The sequence below is a fragment of the Hippopotamus amphibius genome, chromosome 14 (assembly GCF_030028045.1).
Source record: "Hippopotamus amphibius kiboko isolate mHipAmp2 chromosome 14, mHipAmp2.hap2, whole genome shotgun sequence".
In the NCBI taxonomy this organism is placed as follows: Eukaryota; Metazoa; Chordata; class Mammalia; order Artiodactyla; family Hippopotamidae; genus Hippopotamus; species Hippopotamus amphibius.
In genome coordinates, this window is record NC_080199.1 from 1,954,528 (window position 1) to 1,974,576 (window position 20,049).

The 20,049-nt window shown below is 52.6% G+C and overlaps 1 protein-coding gene across 12 annotated transcripts in view; it reads right to left on the bottom strand.

Moving 5' to 3' along the window:
- The window catches only part of ARHGEF7 (Rho guanine nucleotide exchange factor 7), a 120,117-nt gene that overhangs the window by 32,861 nt on the left and 67,207 nt on the right, over positions 1-20,049 (bottom strand). For 10 of the 12 annotated variants that reach the window (XM_057706976.1, XM_057706966.1, XM_057706967.1 and 7 more), the window contains 4 exons: positions 17,305-17,393; positions 7,983-8,077; positions 7,663-7,758; positions 4,485-4,607 (listed from right to left, as the gene is read on the bottom strand). In XM_057706976.1, coding sequence (XP_057562959.1) covers positions 4,485-4,607; positions 7,663-7,758; positions 7,983-8,077; positions 17,305-17,393 — 403 coding nt within the window. The remainder of the gene's footprint in view (positions 1-4,484; positions 4,608-7,662; positions 7,759-7,982; positions 8,078-17,304; positions 17,394-20,049) is intronic. The other 2 variants (XM_057706972.1, XM_057706975.1) reach the window with 1 other exon arrangement.

Sequence of the window (20,049 nt, forward strand, 5' to 3'; positions counted from 1 at the left end):
AAAGTACAGTCTTCCAAAACTGAACCAGGAAGAAATAAAAACTATGAACAGACCAATCGCAAGTACGGAAATTGAGACTGTGATTAAAAATCTCCCAACAAACAAAAGCCCAGGGCCAGATGGCTTCACAGGCGAATTCTATCAAACATTTCGAGAAGAGCGAACACCTATTCTTCTCAAACTCTTCCAGAATATAGCAGAAGAAGGAACACTCCCAAACTCATTCTACAAGGCCACCATCACCCTGATACCAAAACCAGGCAAAGATGTCACAAAAAAAGAAAATTAAAAGGCCAATATCACTGATAAATATAGATGCAAAAATCCTCAACAAAACAATAGCTAACAGAATCCAACAGCACATTAAAAAGATCATACACCATGATCAAGTGGGGTTTATCCCTGGAATGCAAAGATTCTTCAGTATACGCAAATCAATGTGATACACCATATTAACAAATTGAAAGATAAAAACCATATGATAATCTCAATAGATGCAGAAAAAGCTTTTGACAAAATTCAACACCCATTTATGATAAAAACTCTCCAGAAAATGGGCACAGAAGGAAATTACCTCAACATAATAAAAGCCACATATGACAAGCCAACATCGTTCTCAATGGGGAAAAACTGAAAGAATTCCTTCTAAGAACAGGAACAAGACGGGGTGTCCACTCTCACCATTATTATTCAACATAGTTTTGGAAGTGTTAGCCACAGCAATCAGAGAAGAAAGTGAATAAAAGGAATCCAAATTGGAAAAGAAGAAGTAAAATTGTCACTCTTTGCAGATGACATATTATACATAGAAAACCCTAAAGACTCTACCAGAAAACTGCTAGCACTAATTGATGAATTTAGTAAAGTAGCAGGATACAAAATTAATGCACAGAAATCTCTTGCATTCCTACACACTAACAATGAAAGAACAAAGATAAGTTAAGGAAACTCTTCCATTTACCATTACAACAAAAAGAATAAAATACCTAGGAATAAATCTGCCTAAGGAGGCAAAAGACCTGTATGCAGAAAACTATAAGACACTGATGAAAGAAATCAAAGACAACACAAACAGATGGAGAGACATACCATGTTCTTGGGTTGCAAGAATCAACATTGTGAAAATGACTGTACTACCCAAAGCAATTTACAGATTCAACGCAATCCCTATCAAATTACCAATGGCATTTTTCACAGAACTAGAACAAGAAATCTTATGATTTGTATGGAAATGCAAAAGACCCCAAATAGCCAAAGCAATCTTGAGAAGGGAAGATGGAGTTGGTGGAATTAGGCTTCCTGACTTCAAACTTTACTATAAGGCCACAGTGATCAAGACAGTATGGTACTGGCACAAAAACAGAAAGGAAGATCAATGGAACAGAATAGAGAACTCAGAGATAAACCCAAGCACATATGGGCAGCTTATCTGTGACAAAGGAGGTAAGAAAATACAATGGAAAAAAAGACAGCCTCTTCAGTAAGTGGTGCTGGGAAAATTGGACAGCAACATGTAAAAGAATGAAATTAGAACACTTCCTAACACCATACACAAAAAATAAACTCAAAAGGGATTAAAGACCTACATGTAAGGCCAGACACTATAAAACTCCTGGAGGAAAACATAGGCTGAACACTCTATGACATACAAGATCCTTTTGGACCCACCTCCTAGAATCATGGAAATAAAATCAAGAATAAACAAATGGGACCTCATGAAACTTAAAAGCTTTTGCACAGTGAAAGAATCCATAAACAAGACAAGAAGACAGCCCTCAGAATAGGAGAAAATACTTGCCAACGAAGCAACGGACAAAGGATTAATCTCCAAAATATACAAGCAGCTCATACAGCTTAATACCAAAAAAGCAAATAACCCAATCCACAAATGGGCAGAAGACCTAAAGAGACATTTCTCCAAAGAAGACATGCAGATGGCCAACAAACACATGAAAAGATGCTCAACATCACTAACCATTAGAGAAATGCAAGTCAAAGCCACAATGAGGTTATCACCTCACACCAGTCAGAATGGCCATCATCCAAACATTTAGAAACAATAAATCCTGGAGAGGGTGTTGAAAAAAGGGAACTCTCCTGCACTGTTGGTGGGAATGTAAGTTGGTACAGCCACTGTGGAAAACAATTTGGAGGTTCCTTAAAAAACTAAAAATAGAACTACCATATGACCCAGTAATCCCACTCCTGGGCATATACCCAGAGAAAACCATAATCCAAAAAGAAACATGTACCATCATGTTCACTGCAGCACTATTTACAATAGCCAGGACATGGAAACAAACTAAATGCCCATCAACAGATGAATGGATAAAGAAGATGTGGCACACATATACAATGGAATATTACTCAGCCATAAAAAGGAATGAAATGGAGCTATATGTAATGAGGTGGATAGACCTAGAGACTGTCATACAGAGCGAAGTAAGCCAGAAAGAGAAAAACAAATACTGTATGCTTACACATATACATGGAATCTGAAGAAATGGTACTGATGAACCCAGTGACAGGCAAGAGTGGAGATACAGAAGTAGAGAATGGACTTGAGCACATGTGGCTGGGGATGGGGGCGAAGGGGAAGCTGGGATAAAGTGAGAGAGTAGCATAGACATATTTACACTACCAACTGTAAAATAGATAGCTAGTGGGAAGCTGCTGTATAACAAAAGGAGATCAACTCGATGATGGGTGATGCCTTAGAGGGCCAGGACGGGGGGCGGGGAGGGAGTTGCGGGAAGGAAGGGGATATGGGGATATATGTATAAATACAGCTGATTGACTTTGGTGTACCTCAAAAACTGGTACAAGAGTGTAAAGCAATTATATTCCAATAAAGAGCTTAAAAAAAAAATGTCACCTTCAGGACAGGGCCTCCCTTCCATCCTCTTTTCATACTTCAAACCCATCCTCAGGAGATCAACCTCTGACCAAGAAGGGGGAAAGAGAAAGCAAAATTTTTAAAGCCTTGCAATTTTACCCTAACGTTCTATTTGCTGTTTATCTCCCTCATGGCTGTGTCAATAATTCTTGAGGAATTATCAGAGACACAAATGTAATCCCTGCATTTCAAAAGTGTGTAATTTCCATTGAACTGTCATTCCCAGCAGCAGATGCCGGAGCACATAACTGCATCCATGCGTCACGGTTTTACTAGGAAGGTACAGGCTAACACAGCCCTCCCTCCCAGAAACGGAGGAAGAGGAAGACCCAAGGGGCTTTGCATTTCTGAGGTCACCGTGTATCCTAACCTCCCTTCTCTCCATCACCGTGTCAGAGACTGCCTGCTTCGTTTCAGGACTGGAGACTCTCTAATACAAACGGAGGCCCAGTATGTAAGCACACTGTGGACCAGTGAACACCCAGAGCCTGGGCAGGCGACACAAAGATCCAATAAATAGTAACTCACAGCTACTGGGCATCACCGTGTCCACTCGGTTCTGCCCACGACACCCCATGACCAGGCTCTTCTAGAGAAGAGGGGTGACCTCTCCGGCCCACTGGCTTCAGGGAGGCAGTCAGGGCTCAAACCAGGTCTGACTGACCCAGAGGCCCCCCCGCCCCGTGCCCACACAACCCGCCCACAGTCACAGGGATGCCACACTGACACCTCAACTCGACTCACACACAGCTCAGCAATGCCTGCTTCCCGGCAGTTTCCAAGCTTTAAACTCAAATACTTGGGAGTAAGCTGAGGTTAAGTATTTAAATCACAAGCACAGTGGCATTTACCTTGATGCAACTAACACAATTTCTTCATTTACAGTTTTAAAAAATGATTGAAGTTCTCTTTTCAGAAGAAATCATGAATTTCTTTCTGAAACACTTTTTATACAAACATGTGCCCTTCTGGGAGCAGAAACAGAGCCTCGGCGCCCACTCCATCTGCAGGCCGAGCCCCATGGTCCTCCCCATGGCCCAGGACGCCCAGGCTTCCTCCAGGCCCCAGGAAACACACTCGGCCTTGTCCCACCGAACGAGCAGGAAATCAACCTGTACATTGTTTCTCTTGTTTCGCTGCTGCTTCAGATTGAAAAGCTAAAGCTAACGCTCTCCAACTTAATGTTTTCCTACAAAATCCAGCCCTCACTGGAGTAGATGGACACTCACTCCTACTGCAACTCTAACTCTGTCTCACGTGCTCCGGATTCTATGCGTCAAGAGAATCGCGATTCTGGCAGCCCAGACAGCCTGCAGCCACACTCCAGAGCACTTACCAGCTCCTCGACCCACTGTCCAAAGGGCCCGAGCTGAAAGGGACACTTCAAAACACGTCCTTTTCTATTATAAAAGTACTAAGCGGGATTTCAAAGACCTCTAACCAGTACTTCTCAGGCACCGATTTCGAAGGTAATTAAAATTATCATCGTGGAATAAACACGTGAATGTTCACACTGCATTTCCAGTAACATCTGACAGAAACGAGCTGCTCCAGAGGGGGCCTCAGGAAGCAAGCCCAGGAGACGCACCTGTGCTCCGTGAGGACGCTCACAGCTGACGGGTGGTTGGCACAATATGCAAGGTACAAGGTCTTCATCTGCGGCATCAGGTTTAGAAAGCAGCCTCCGACTCTCTGCTGAGCTTCAGGCATCCTGGATACGAGAGACACAGCGAGACCATCCGCGTATTAGAGACAGTGGTGAACACAGGAAACGTGCAGGAGGAAGGCCTGTGGACCAACCCAGCAGAAACAACACCCGCGGGTCCCAGACTGTGTGCGCTCCAGCCACCAGCCAGCGGGAGGGGGACCTGCCAGAGCTGCCCCTCCACGGAGAGGCCGGCTAAGCCCGTCCCTTCCTCCAGCGTCCAGATGCCAGGACCTGCACACAAGTCCAGCTTCCCTGGGCAGTGAGAAGAATAACGTCATGACGCCTTAAACCGTGTACAAGATGAGGAGCAATATAACGTGGTTACTTGGTCGGTAAGGTTTCCTACTGAAATGCCTTCAAGACAGGCACACGGAAAACACAGCAGCCTCTTTCCCTTGGGCGAAGGCCGGCGAGAGGCTGTGCCAGGCAGAGAGAAAAGCACGCCAGCAACAGCAGTCCTCCTCGCCGTCCTCAATGGGAGAAAAAGGCCGTCCAGAGCAGGAAAGGCACAGCGGTCCTGGGCAGGACGGGCCGGTGGTCAGCAGCGCCGGCAGGACGCAGTGGCCCAGCCCTGCCCGGGCAGGCGCTCCCCACTGCGAGTCTCACTGCTCCATTCACTTACTCGGATCTGAAGTCAAAGACAGCTAGCGTCGGCACGGCCGGCAGACTCTTCTCCAAGTGTGAACCCCAAGTGGGTTTTTAAGAGCCTTAGGGAGCAGTCACAGTGCCGTGTGTCTGCAGGACAGACAGTCACGGGCTCAAAAAACTAACTGCAACCATTTACTCACAGCCTCTACCTTAAAAGTAGCTGCATTCTCTCGGCGGAACATGAAACAAACTCAAAAGTAAGCGGAGTGTGAGACAGAGAGGATGCCTCAGTTTCCCGAGACACAAACTGCCACAGCCCCAGGGGGGCACAGCACTCACATCCAGGAGAGGGACAAGGACCAGCATCCTTTCCAGGTCACCGAGGACCAGGCATCACACGCAGCCAAGGGTGCCTCCCCCAAAGGCACACGGAGACCACCTGTGTGCTACCAGGGTCCAGACACCTAAGACGCACCTATTTTGGGATTATTACACACGGACCTTTGAGCGGGTGGTGGTCACACTCAGACAGCGGAACAGGAAGAGGCTGGCCTCTACAACGAGCGTGCCAGCAGCAACCCCGCCTGCCCAGCGGAGGGGACTGAAGGCCACGGCAGTGATGGGATGTCAGAGCTGGGCCAACGGAACAGAACGCGGGAGGCGGGGCGCGGGAAGGTGGAGACGCACTCCCTAGATGGCGACGTTACCGCAGCTGCATACACACTGCTCGGCGCCGGGCCACACGCTGTCAGGACACCACGTCCCACGGGTCTGACGGCACAGCCTGACGCACGCAGAGAACACAGGTCAAGGAGTTTTCATCCCTTACATTTCTTACGTGTCCGTGGATCATATACGATGACTTCACCACACAAGGTTTTCTTTCTCTCTCTTTTCCTTCCTTCCTTCTTTCTTCCTTTCTTTGACCCATCGAGCCTTGGCCCTAGAGTTTTTTACCTCTCAGCCCAGTTCTGCAACAACTCACTACACTCACAACCGCCAGTTCATAAAGCCCTCACGAGCCAGAAGCCCACCAAGATGCAGCAGCAGACGGAACTCAGAAAGGCCACGTGCCTGCTCCTGACATGCAGCCCAGGTCCTGTGCCAACACGCCTCACACGTGACACCCTCTACATCCCTGAAATAATGGTACATGCAAACTCACACAGACCGTCAACATGGAATATGACTTAAGAATTAAAACAGACAACTTTCATTGCGGTTCTCTCTTGTGCTTCTAGAGGTGGTTTTTAGAGCACGATGATGGGCAGGGCCCCCAACGGGGTGTACGGCCTCCTGGTGGCCCAACGCCAAGCTCTGACAACAGGGGCGGGGCCAGCAATGGTGGTTCTACCCCACTGATCCGACGACAGGAGGGGGGTTACTGATGGCCCGATAACAGGTGAGATTTATCAATGGTCTGATAGCAGGCGGGTGATACGAACAGTCCAGCCAGTAGTCTTCGTGATAAGAGCAACAACACAAGGTACGAGGGGATATCCGAGGGCCTTTCTCCCTCCCTAGAGTGAAGAGGAATGAATCCCAAGAAGAACCTGAGAAATGAGAACGGCTACACAATCTTCCCCCGTAACACATTTATTCCTGCTGGTATCGCAAACTGGACAAAGAAAGGGTTCACAGTCCAGCAGCCACCGATTTCCTAGGGGAGACCAGCATGAACACGAGGGCACGGCTACTTGCCGGTGAACATCAGCACACAGTGCAGGTCTGTCTGTTATCAACAGGCAGCATCGAGAGAGGTGTCCACGCAAGTGCCCACTCACAGGAGTCTCAGGGCCGCCGGCAGCCCCTGGCAAGTCCTTCCTGCTGAACCCCAAACCCTACACGTGCACAACACTCTCAAGGTGCCAGAGCCCCAGAAAGGGCATCACCTGAGGCCCACTGGCCTGCCTCACTTTCTAAATCCCCAGACTCTCAAGGTTCTAGTGCCGGAGATGTGCTTTGCAGTCCCTTTGCTCAGTGCCTTTCTCATTCATCCTGTGCTTATTTATTCAGCACCCAGCAAATGGACCTAAAATCCACAAAAGAAAAACAAGCCACACGTACAAGGGACAGAATCACGCCTGTCAGCACAGCACACCGCGTGCCCCCCCCTCCCCGCACTCATGGTGGCACGTAGGGCATGAGGCCATGGGCGCCCCAGGCCCGGCCACAAGCCGCATTCTCTTCCTCTGCAGGGGTTCTCCAGCCCTGCTTCCCCTATCCCGGCCCCCATGCCATGGAATCACCACTCGTGGGCGCCTTTCTCCTCCTTCTGGGGAGTCCATGGGTCCCTCCCGTGGACACAGCCTAAAGCACAGCTCTTACTATCAAAGGTGATACACACCAAAGACTCAGAATAACCAGGTCTCCATCTTTAGAAATGTGAATTCTAAAATGATGTTCAACCTGATCCTTTAAATACCAGTTATATCAACCTGAATTTTGCACTTTTTAGCATCTTACTTACTTGGTGCATTCTTCTAAAGACTGTACGAGCATTTGCTGGAAAGAACATATTTCTTCTAGATTTCCCATTAAATATGAAGTGTTTGCTGAACTTAACCTGGAGCCGAGAAAAACAACAGGAGAGATAAGCGGACAGTTTCACTTACACTCCTCCCCTCCCGCCCAAGGCCCTGTTAAAGGTCTGATAAACAAACTGCTCGTGTCTGCAGCAAACTGCGGCGGAGCCCTGCTGCAGCAGCTCAGCCGCCGTTCTCTGCCACCGTGAGGGAACAGCCAAGGTGACGACTACTTCACACTTGACACAGGTATCATCTAACTTACTTCTCACTGGTCTGCAGTGGCCGTAGATAGGTTGAAAGCACAGTCTGAAGTTCTTTAGAATATTCATTTTCTGTCTCCAAAATATTCTGTAGCACCTGCAATACATGATGAATACGTATTATTTGACACCAAGATGTATAAGCTTTGGAAAGCTCACCACCCCTGTTCACTCACACTGTTGCTTCTACGTAACACTAATTTAATAGCATCACGCCCTCCCTGTGATTACTAACCACTAGGTCCATGGCATGAATTGTTAGCAAGGCTATACAGCTGACTTCACCTTCCTGCCAAGCACCCTGGACACAGGTATATCTAGAACAAGGCAGAAGAACTCCACCATCAGGTAAGCAATGCCAAATCTCTCTACATAAAGAGGAGGAACCTCTGACATGCGCAGCAGCACGGGCGCGTGGATGAGCCTCTACAACCCTGTGCTGCGCGAGAGAACCCATGCACAGCAGGGACACTCTGCAAACTCCATCCACAGCACGTCCAAACACAGGCGAAACCAATCTACAGCGGCAGCAACCAAAGCGCGGGGGGGGGGGTGACAACGGGGAAAGGGGCGTGAGACAAACTTCTGGAGCAGCGGACAAGCTCCACGTTGTGATCTGAGTAGTTGCTACACAGACGCGCACACATGTCAAAAATCTATGCATTCTGACATACAGGAAGTATATCACCTAAAAAAACATGAAGTTTATCCTTTAGATGGCATCTAGTACAGCTAAGCCAATTTCTGGGAACTACAGACCTTCATTAGAAAAGATGACAGTCTCAGATCATCCTATACACATTAAAAATTAAAGGTCTACCAGGGGGAAACCACCTTTAAATAGACACCACTGTATTTAAAGATAGGAGAATAATTATAAGTCAACCTTAAGATTAAAATGTTTCCTGATACCCTACAGCAAACATAGCCAAAATCAGCTAACAACTCCTAAACACTGAGAGAGAAACATAAGCGCAAAACAGCTGAACTAACACACGAGCCCCTTTCCAGCGGCCACGGCCACGAGCACGCGCACCTGGGGGCGGGGCAGGGCGGGGCGGGGCGTCTGCAGGCGGAGCCGATGCGAAGGTGGCCCCGGCTCACCGGGGGCGCTTGCCGCACTGCCGACACGCAGCAAGGTGCCCACCGACAGCACCTCCAGTCCTCCCTCTTACAAAGCCTTCCTTTTACCAAGGAAAAGTGAGGCACAGGGAGGGTAAGTGCCTTATCCAGAGCCACAGCGCGAGCCTCCGGCTGACGCTGCGCGGCCACCGCCGCCACGGGCCGAGGCTCCCATGGGAGGCACCCCTTCCTCAGCCGCCCCTTCCACCCCCACCCCCCACCCCCACTGCTTAGAGAGCCTGGACCTTCTTCAAGCAGAAAACCGTAGTACGTGTGTCTCCTGAGGATCTACTGCGTGCACTAAAAACGTGCTGTCTTCCGAAACTGACACGCCCTCCTAAATTAACCCTGCAAAGGAAATCATGCAGAACAAAGATACCAAACACGTGCAGTTTTCTCCTGATTTTTGAGGATCAAAATGTATGTTTAGAAACATTCAAGAAGAAAGTAATCACTAAGCTAAACTTAGATTTCAGCATTAGTCCTGCGGTCTCCCGCACTCCTGAGGACGGAGAGTCAGTCAGGAGCCGGAGCGGACCTGGGGAAGGGACCCTCACACCGCACCGCGTGGTGAAGGGAGCCAGGCTCTCCGCCCGGGACGCGCAGCTCCAGCCCCGCCTCGCCCCTCGATGGATCCGTTCACGCCGCCTGGGGGGCGGGGGGGAGGGGCTGCGCCCGGGCCGCCCCACTTTGTGCGGAAATGTGGGTGCCGGTCTCACAGCTACCGCGCCGCCCCCTGAAGAAATACTCTGTGACAGAGGACAGGGGGACAGAGCACAGGGTGTCCCTGCCACTGCATCACCAGAGAACACGCTTCCGTCCACACCTGATCCCGCAAGATGACGCGAAGCAGGCCAAGGGCAGTGAGGCCCTGAACTAAAAATGAAATTTAAGCCGTCACAGATGTCACAGTAAGACAAAAAGCCCTTTCTCCATGTGACAGTGAAGGTTAAACTGTGATCTCACGTCCTCCTCACACGTATCAGGAGCTATCGGCAACGCTGCTGAGAACATGCCTGGAAACCTGGACGCTGCTCCGTAAACAGAGGGGCGGCTCCTGGGCGACGTGGGCATGGGGGCGAGCACAGGGGTAAAGCGACGCTCCCTCAGGCACAGCGTTCAGAGCGCAAGAGGTACAGGAGCCTCTGGAAGAATGTACCAGAACCAATGCCAAAGACGCCTCCTCCGAAAGACCGTGTCTACTACGACAGTTAAGTTCATTCATCTCAACTACTAGCTGTAAATATTATCTTCAGATCAGCGCTGGAGACAAGCTCCACAGTAATCCCACCCAAACCACCCAAGTCACACTTAGCTTTGCCACAGACACACGACCGAGAGTTGCTGAGTCACGCTGGCGACCGTCCGCTCGGCCAGGAGGGCACACGTCCCTCCCCGCACTGGAAGGCACGTCCGTGGGCTCCAGCCGTCACCTGTCTCCCCTTCCGGGACTTCTGCACACTCTGGCTGCTGCAGGACCCCATGAGACCTCACGGCCCAGCCACCACGGCCCCGTCACACGAGGGCTGGTGCGGGGAGCGCAGCCTTTCCTCCACACCACGAGCAGGCGAGCGCTCCCCGGGGCAGGAGGCGTGGAGAAGCCAGCCCGGTTACACAATGGTCCACACAGGGGGACGACGGTCACACAATGGTCCACACAGGGGGACGACGGCGGCAAGCCACAGACAATCCCTCCACTGTCGGCCGTCACGGCAGAGCCAAACAAAGGGCCGACTCATGGCCCCACAGGCCACAGAAACGCACGTCCGTACTGCCAGCAAAGCCGCTCTAGCACCGCGCATTTTACAAATGAGCCACCACCTCCGCTGCAAATTTTGGTAGGTGTTGTATGTTCTATTTTATGTGTCATTGATCGTCCTCTAAAAATAACATATTTCTACATAAGAGAAAAAATAGTAACGTTAAGTAATTTTTAAAAGATTTGATCCAGATACAATAAAAGATTATCATCACAAACTAAAATCAAATTTCAAAACCCTAAGCCTGGTTCAGGAACAGTAGGAAAAACTCAAGAATGGCACAGCTATTCTAACCCCTCTCCCGCCCACCGAACTAGCCACTTGAACCACAAGGAAAAATAACCATCGCAGCACGTTTCCTTTCAGCCCGGTCTATTTAAATTGTACCTAGTAGTTAAAGTTTCAAAAACTAAATTACTAGAAGGACTTGTGCCGCTAACAAACCACCCGCCTGGAGGGAAAGGAGAGGAAGGAAGGGCAGGGTGGCACTGCTGGAGGAAGCTGTTCCTGCAGCCCTTGCCGCTCCCCAGAGCCAGAGGCCACGAGGACAGGGCAGTGAGCCCACTCTCCACCCTCCACTGGCAACTACTGATCTCATGCAACTTGCTGACGTCTACGTGTTCTTAATACTTCATAACATTAACTCTCAAAAACAGTCTGGGCGGGAGGGCATGTCTGTTGTGCCTTTTGAAATGAGTTATTACAGTATTTCTACACTTGGGGATTCACAAGGTCTTGGGATGTATTTCTTCCAAATGCTGAAGGTTTACCATGCCGGTTTCCAGCAGAAGGACAGGCCCACTCCGGTCTGCGTCACCCAGGGGCCGGCCTTGGGGGCCAGCAGGCCCGGGCACGAATCCCAGCTTTGCGGTGTCCCACCTGGGACGGCAAACGTCTGTGGGTCTGTCTGCTTTCTTCACAAAAAAGGCTTTTACTGGTTTGTGATTAGAGTGTCCTCTCCCTGACTCCAGGCAGGAAAGAATCTAACAAACCACCAGGTACCGCCTTCCAACCCACACCTGGAATCCTACCTGGAGCTCCTTCACGTGACTCCATCCGTCAGGAAGTAACTAGTTCACGAGATGGCCTTTCCCACGATTAAACCGCTCAACCCTTCCTTCATTCATAGGCCAAGTCTCAGCTGCTACTCTGCCAGCTCCTGCTACCACCGGGAAACCTGCATCTATCTCTTCATCCACATAAACCAAGGAAGTGACACAAAAACAGTGGGAGCGGCCCTCACGGTCCGTGTGAATGTGGGTGGGATTCGGGAAGGGAGGGGCAGCGGCCCAGAGAGCACGGGGAGCGGAGGTGCCCTGTCCCGGGCGGAGACATCACATGTCAGGACGGAACAGCAGCCGGGGCTACGGTGGGAGGGGCAAAGGGGACGTGCAGGAGGAAAGGAGCCGAAGCCGCGACTGGAGGCAGCGTGGCTCTAGGTAAACCTCGGCCACCAGGCCCAGGTTCTCCCCCAGCCGGGCAGGCAGGGGCTGCAGACAACTCCAGAAGCCACGCGGATGGACGGGCTCCGGAGCACCTGGAGGGTCCGTGCAAGCGGGCGACGACCTTTCACGCAAGATGTGTGTCTGTTCTGAACATCTATTAATACCAGTGATTGCTACCTATTACAGCCTATTTGCAGCCTTTCGAAGACAAAGCTCCAGGCCTGCTGCCTGTGCTCGGGGGAGTGGAAACACAGTGGCCCCGCTGCTGTTCCGTACGGAAGGAGCGCCAGCGCAGCCCTGGAAAGCAAAGCCACCGCGCATCGCCGCACACGGAAGGCCGCAGGACCCGTACCTTCCCAGACGGACACATTTAAGGAACCTCGTTCTGAGGAAACTCCTCATCCCCTAAGAGACGCGCTGAAAGCCTGTTCACTCCCTCTGGGGGGGCTCATCCAGCGTGTACAAGAGAAGGGCTTTCTCTGACCTCCACTGGGAAAGGTGCCAGTTACCAGGCCGTGGGTGCAGCTCACTTATTTCACTGTCAAATCCAGCAAGCTCGGGCAGCTCACAAACAGGTTCCCTTTAATTATGTGATCCCGTCACCCTTGACGACAGCTCTCCCAGGTAATTCATCCTCAAATGGGATCCCTGTTTGCAAACAGGATGGAATGGTGGCCTCAACCAGACCGAATGCCCCAAATGCCTCTAAACACTCTCTCTAACAACCATGAAAACCGCTAAAAGACCAACACTTCACCAGGCACCTTAAGGCCAACTGCTCATCCTCTTAACAACACTGCAAGGCCAAGGCCAGCATTACCAACGCCCTTTTACACCCGCCCCCCCACCCCCATCACCTACAGAAGGGCACTCCTGACCATTCACTGACCTGAGACTGAAATCGGGCTGACCTCAAACACCCTTCCCGTTCGAAAATAAAGTCAACAGTACTGGCTGGCTTTGTCACAAAAGCTAATCAACTCTTTATTTGAAGCAGAGTTATGGGTTTTCCTTCCTCTGTGACCCTCCCCCTCTGAGGCCCCGAGGCCCCCAGACGAGGTCTCTCACACCTGCTGACGCTCCCCAGGCAGCCTGGGCTCCGGCGCCAAGCAGCCGTCCCAAACCTCCACTCCTGCATTATCAGGGGCAAAACTCGGCCACGCCTTCCAGCCCGCAGCGCGCCCGCCTTCAAAGACACGTCCACATGGCTAAATCACGTCACCGACAGAGCTTTACCTTCTGCTTGTTGCACCTCCGATGAAAACGCGCCAGGTGCGTGTGTAAGGAGGATAAATGGGTGTGCCCTTGGCGTCCTAACCCTCCCTGTACTGCTAGGTATTTAGGCTGCTGGCAACGGACTGCTAAAATGAAGCACCCCACGGAAACAGCCTTACACAGACATCTCTGAATACAGCAGGTAATTTTTCTGGGGTGGATGTCAAGAAGCAGAATCACTACATTGCAGGGCCTGAGTGTTTTCAGAACTCTATGACAGCTGCCGTGTTACTTCTGAGAAACAGCTTCTGGTTCTGCACATGAGGCGTGTGGGAGTCACGCCACCCCAACAACAAGTGAAAAGCCGAACAGACTGAAAACCAACAACGCTTCTCGGGTCCATAGGGGAGGGACACGAGGCCGCTGCCTCCCAGATGGAGCCACACTGCCTGGAGCAGAGACGCCGGGGTGGGGAGACCTGGGCTGTCACTGACGACGCGCTGGAGACTCAGTGTGGATCAGCCTGAGAGGCATAAACCCTGGGGGCACGGTCACGGGGACCCCCCCACCCCAGTACCGGGGAATTTACCTCTAGGGGCTCAACCGGGCACCCAAAGTAAGTATCAGAGGAAAGTCAGCAGTGGACGATGCCAACTGTAAGGCAGTAAAGAGATCAGTGGTTGCGAGGGGTAGGGGTGAGGGTGGGCAGGAAACAGGCGACGCACAGAGGATGTTTACGGCAGTGACGTATGTGACATCATAATGACGGATACCTGGCGCTGTGTGTTTGTCCAAACCCACAGCAGGTACAGAGAGCGAACACAGAGCTAAACGGTGGCCTCTGGACGGCTGTGACGTGTCCGTGCGGGGCCATCCCCGGTAAACAAGGTCCCACGTGGGGAGGGAGGCTGCGTGTGTGTGTTGGGGGGGGGGGGTACATGGGGTCCAGCTCCCTCTCAAGTCCCCGTCAACGTGAAACTGCTCTAAAATAATAAAAGTCCAGTTTCACAACATGTCCAAAGAACTAAAGAAAACTGTGCTTAAAGAATTTTTAAAAGCATGAGAACAATGACGGAAATGCAGTCTGTCCTGAACTATAAAAACAACCCAACGGAAATCACAAACTGAAAGGTACGATAAAAAAAATGAAAAATTCACCAGAGGGGCTCGAGATCAGATCTGAGCTAGCAAAAGCGATCCTTAGCAAACGCAAAAACTCCCGAGACTAGAAAGGAGAAGTGAAGGAGGAGGAGGAATGCCTCAGAGAGCTGCGGCAGCCCTCGTGCTTGGGGGCACCTGCCCAGTGCGAGCCCCGGGGGGGGGGGGGTGACCCGTGAGGACAGCCGTAGGTCACCGGGAACCACGTCCTCCCCCACCAGGGCTGCTCTGCGTTGTCCTGACCATCACACGACAGCAGAAAGACACACACCCACCCCCATTCACGCCTGTCTCCGCTTCATTTCCAAGGGTGTGCCTGCACGTAGAGCACTCTCCTGCGCTCTCCACTGACCCCAAGTGCAGACCTAAGTCGCTCGTGTAACACGAGCCCACGCTGGCCTCACCTCCTGGGGAGCGTTCTTCTCTCTCAGTGGGGTTAAAAAATACCGGCGCTTCTGCAGCTCTCCCTGAGAACAGAACTGCACCGGGAGTGGGAGAGGGGTCACACACTACCTGTTCTATTTGCTCCACGTTGTGCTGTGTCCCACACGTTTCTGCACCGCGTACAAACACGGAACTCGGGAACGCTGAAACTGACTCCTGGCTCAGTCACGAACCGGTTTTGTTCACGGCAAAATGAGCGTGCTATACCAAATATGACGTCCGCCAACCTCCATGCTGATGTGCCTAACAACTACAATTCTAACATATGCTCTTTACTCACGGAGCTTTATGTAAACAATCCCTTGGATGTGACCCTGACGTCAAGGTGTTTCCCCACCATCCCGAATGAAAGAGTTGGCGGATTCAAAGACAACAGCACGTGTGACACAGAGCTCTTCTCCCTGTATAAGCGCAGCTAAACAAGGAACTCTAAAAAGGCACTGGTCTCGTTCCACCCTGAAGAGGATTACACGATACCTAACGCCCAGGAGCTCAACCCCCAGGACCTGTGGAAAGCACGGGACCCCTGGCTTCACAGAGCACTCATGCCAGCAGGGTTCCCGGGGACCAGAGCCGTGCCGCTGGCACCCCTGCACACGTGCCAGCTCGTCTGACACAGGGACCTGCACAGACACCGGGGAAGAGGAGGACCTCCCTCTCAACGTCCCCCGGAGCCTCCCCCGGAAAAGAAACCAACATCTCACATGAGCATGCGGAAGAAAAGGCATCTCCACAAGTGAACAGCTTTCCTGCTATCAAACCCTGAAGAAGCACAGAAACTTTGATTGCACCTTTCTGTGGCTACAGCAGAAAACCGCACGTAACACGTGTTACGTACTTAAAAGCAAGCACGTCAGCAGAGCCGTGTCCCAGGAACCAGCACCCGACAAACGAAGATTCAAACGAGGAGGGTGTGGGGAGCAGAGCTCCGCCAGGAAAGGCAGCGCCCAGCCTCGGGGTCCAGGGCACGTCCTGCGCAGAAGCCAGAGCCCACGTGAGGCCGCTGGGCAGCAGTGGCAGGAAAGGAGGAACCAGGGACGCGGACGGAGAGACGCAAGGGAGGGAGGTGACCGACCCGGCTGGCGCACGGACACCCGCGGCAGGAGGGGTGCGGGAGGGCCGGCACCCGAAGAGGCGGCGATGGAGCGGGGGCGGGAGGGGAGAGGGACCAAGGTCTCCACCGCGGCGGCAGGCCCCGCCCCCGCCCCCGGCCCCCGCGGGCCCGGCCAGGGCCAGTCCCCGAGGCCAGCCGCTCTGTCGGGTTTGGGGGCAAACGAAGGTGACGGCACCGTCTCCTCACAGACGCTCCGCGGCGGGAACGCCCAGGACGAAGGACTGCCGCCGGGGAACACTCAGCAGCTACTATTTCACGTCGCATCTTCCGAGGTCTCGAGGACTCACATTTACATCCCCGATCGGGAAAACCAAAGAAGACTGGGCGTGGGGAAACAAAGGACCGAATAAGGGCACACGGCCCACAGACTTCAAAACACACCACGCTTACTAAGTCGCCTTGCTGGCTTCTCACGCCAGGCAGGTGTACGTCAGCAACGTAAAATTCTACCCAGATCATCTCCTATTTCCAGCAGAGGCGACCGTTCAGGAGCAAAGGAGGCACGGATTGGACACCAGACAATACCACAGGTGCTTTTCAAGCTCACACACTGCTCAAGTTCCAAAACGCCGCGCGTTTCAGGACGCTGAAACACCTGTCTTTCCTATACACAAGGTCTGGACACGCTCCTCTAACGTCACGCTGTTTGATATACGTACACGTCAACCCCAGGGAAAACGGCGTTCACATACAAAACAAACCAGAAACGGCACTGCTCCAGAGAACAGATAAGCCACTCCAAACACGGGTACGACGGCTCCTGATGCACAAAAGATCTTTAGATCGCAGCGTGCACCTGGTGAAAATCCGCAGGGGGAGATAACCACAACACCCGGCTCTGCAATAAGGACGGGGCGCAACTCCACACGCTGGCACAAACGGAGGAGAGTCCCGCAGCAACGCACAGAGATCCGACGGCAGCAGAGCAGAACGCTGAGGGCGTGGCGTCTGTGCGGCCTCACACGCGTCCTCCTTCCCCGGGCAGCCTCCCCTCACGCTGCACCGCCCACTCTTAGAGGCACTCAGCACACACGTGACTCTGGAAAACCGCTGTGCGATTACTCACCACGTTGTAATAGCCTTTGTTAATGGCAGCCGTATCGAATCCTTTGGGAGGGCTCTTCAACGCTCCGGATTTGGGTGACACGGGCTTTTCTGAAATAAAGACGTAGGGCAGGTTTACCGCTCCACCCTAGAGATGACCACGGCCCTGGCTTCTGGTCCCAACTGAGCCCCCAGCCCAAAGGGCAGCGGAACAGACGCCCACGCGGCCAGAAGGCCCCCAGCCCCATCTCCTCCTCACAGTCACCTCCCTGAGGTCAGAGGCCTTCACAACCAGGCCTCCCCCAGCCCATCCTCCCAGCGGAGGCTGAAAATCAGACAGATGATGCACCGTTGTTGTCAACAAACAAAAAAGAACTAATCTACAAGCGACACATGCAGCTCAGGCATGTAGCAGGGGTGAAATACCACCCAAATAGAATCACAGAAAATGCTGGCAAACACGCAACAGTGTCGAGACACTGAGACCCACAGTCTGGACTGTACTTGGAGGGGAACCCGGTCACTGAGAGCGCACACGTCCCTCTACACGAGGGCGACAGGCAAAGAGGAGGGAAGCCACCCCGGCAGGGCAGCAAGGAAAACCTCAGCGCCAGGGGCTACAGCACGTGGCTCTCATCCACCTCCACTCGAGAGACGTTTATTCAGAACAGGTACCGAGGAGCAACTGCTAACCAATTCCACACCTCTCAGGGGGTGGGTGGGTGTGGTGCGTGTGTGTGCGCGTGTGTGTGTCTGTTCCCTGTCACTGGTCCCACGGGGTGTGTCTGTCACTGGTCCCGCAGGGTGTGTCTGTCTGTCACTGGTCCTGTGGGGTGGGTATGTGTCTATCACTGGCTCTCCAAGGCTACTGAGGTTGGACACCAGCCCGGGGCTGGTGGGGAGGAAAGGAGAGATTCTGATGAGCACTGCCTGGGGAACTCAGTTTGCACCACTCCTCCTCCTGCGCCGCCGCCGCAGGGCCCTGCTGCACACACGGCTGTCGGTGCCCCTGCGGCGTGCTGGGTGGGAGGAGGCTGGGCACACCTGTCCAGATTCTCTCCTTTGGGCAGCATTTCCCTCCAACCCCAAATGCTCCCGAGTTCCGGGGCCCTGATTCCAGTTGCTCAATATTGCCGTTATCTTTTCAGCAACAGAAACCCCCCAAATGCCCAAAGCAGCACACTGTCTTTAGAGGTGGGTCCCCTTCCTCCCATGGAGCTATTTACCTAACCTTCCTTCAGGGCCTCACTGAAAGGGTTTTCCAAACAGCTGAAAATAAAGAACCAAACAGAAGGTGTTACTCCTAGTGGAAAGACTTCTCTCTGCCCAGGGGATGGAAAAACAGAACTCCACGGGAAATAAATGACTTCTAAACCACAAGAACTACAAGGAGAAAAATCAGCCTCATCTAGCTAACACACTTTCCTTCCCAATCTTGTGTCGGCAGTAAGCACTTCACTGTGGAAGGAAAAGCTATGACGTTTCCATCGTAAGAAAAAAAGCCTTTTCATCTTTAAACTCTGCCATTTGGGGGAAGCACAGGCAACAGCAGTGAAGGGAACACGGCTGCAGCCTAACTCACCGCAACACGGGCACAAGGTTAGTTCACGAGAATGACCTGAATCTGCTTCACATGTTTTAAAAGCAAATAATTTGCGAACTGCCTCATTTTACTGAAACTTAAGACATACCTCACAACATCATAGTTCATAACATTCAATCCATTTACTCTAAGAACGGCAAGGAAGAAGTTTTTTCAGAAGCAAGCTTCAGGCTGCTAACATTCTGTAAGAACAAAGGAGGCAGAAGCGCCCCAGACAAACCCAAGTTTTAGTCTCTTCTCCTCAGAAAAAACGAGTGCGCTGCATGCCGTGTGGCTACACGGAAACTGCCGGGCGGGGAGGCGTCACCAACACGTGCCCAAAGTCCTGTGTGCACAAGCCCCAGGAGCTGGTACCCGGAGGAGCCGCAGAAGGCGCGGGCCCCGTGCCCCCGCGTGCCCCCGCCCGGACCCGGGAGGGCAGCCCGGCCAGCGCCCGGGCCACCAGCGCAGGACCCCCGCGGGCCTCAGGCGGCCTCCAGCGCCTCCACCGGAGAAAGCCTGGAAGCGTCAATGCAACATAACAGAGGGACATGCACAGGAAACGTGAGAAAATACTCCGCCGTCCTAGCATCCTAAGAAAAACAAAGCACCTGTTGGCCCAGCCAACAGCTGAAAATAGACTCCACTCACTGTGATGCGGGCGGGGCGCCTGAGGACGAAGCAGCGCCACCTTCCAGCCTGCATGTCACGTCACGTTTACATGTCACAGCTAAACAGAAAACACTGGAAAATGACAACCTGGGGCAGGGGCAGTGTGACTGCTCATCGAACGCCCGCGGGTCAGCAGGCGCGTCCCTGAGGTTCCGCATCGACTGCCGCGAGCCCGGTCTTCACGCAGCCGCCCCAGGGGCCCGTCGTACAGCAGCGCCTTCACGGCGCACGGGAGCGGGCGCCGTCCCCTCAGCGCACCAGAAATAACCACTCACAGGAAGCCTGGTGCCCGCGGTGCGCATGCAAACCTGGACCCGCCAGCCTCCCGAGCCCCCCGGGGCCCTGGGCCTAACCCTCGGGAGGCCCGGGCTCCGCGTTCCCTGAGGCACGGCGGCACCCGCGCCCCTCACTCCAGAGCCGGCCCCTGGCTGCTTTCCTCCCACCTCCCTCGAACGGAAGACACTATCGTGTGTGTGCCTACAAAATACACGTACACATCCGTGTGAATAAAAC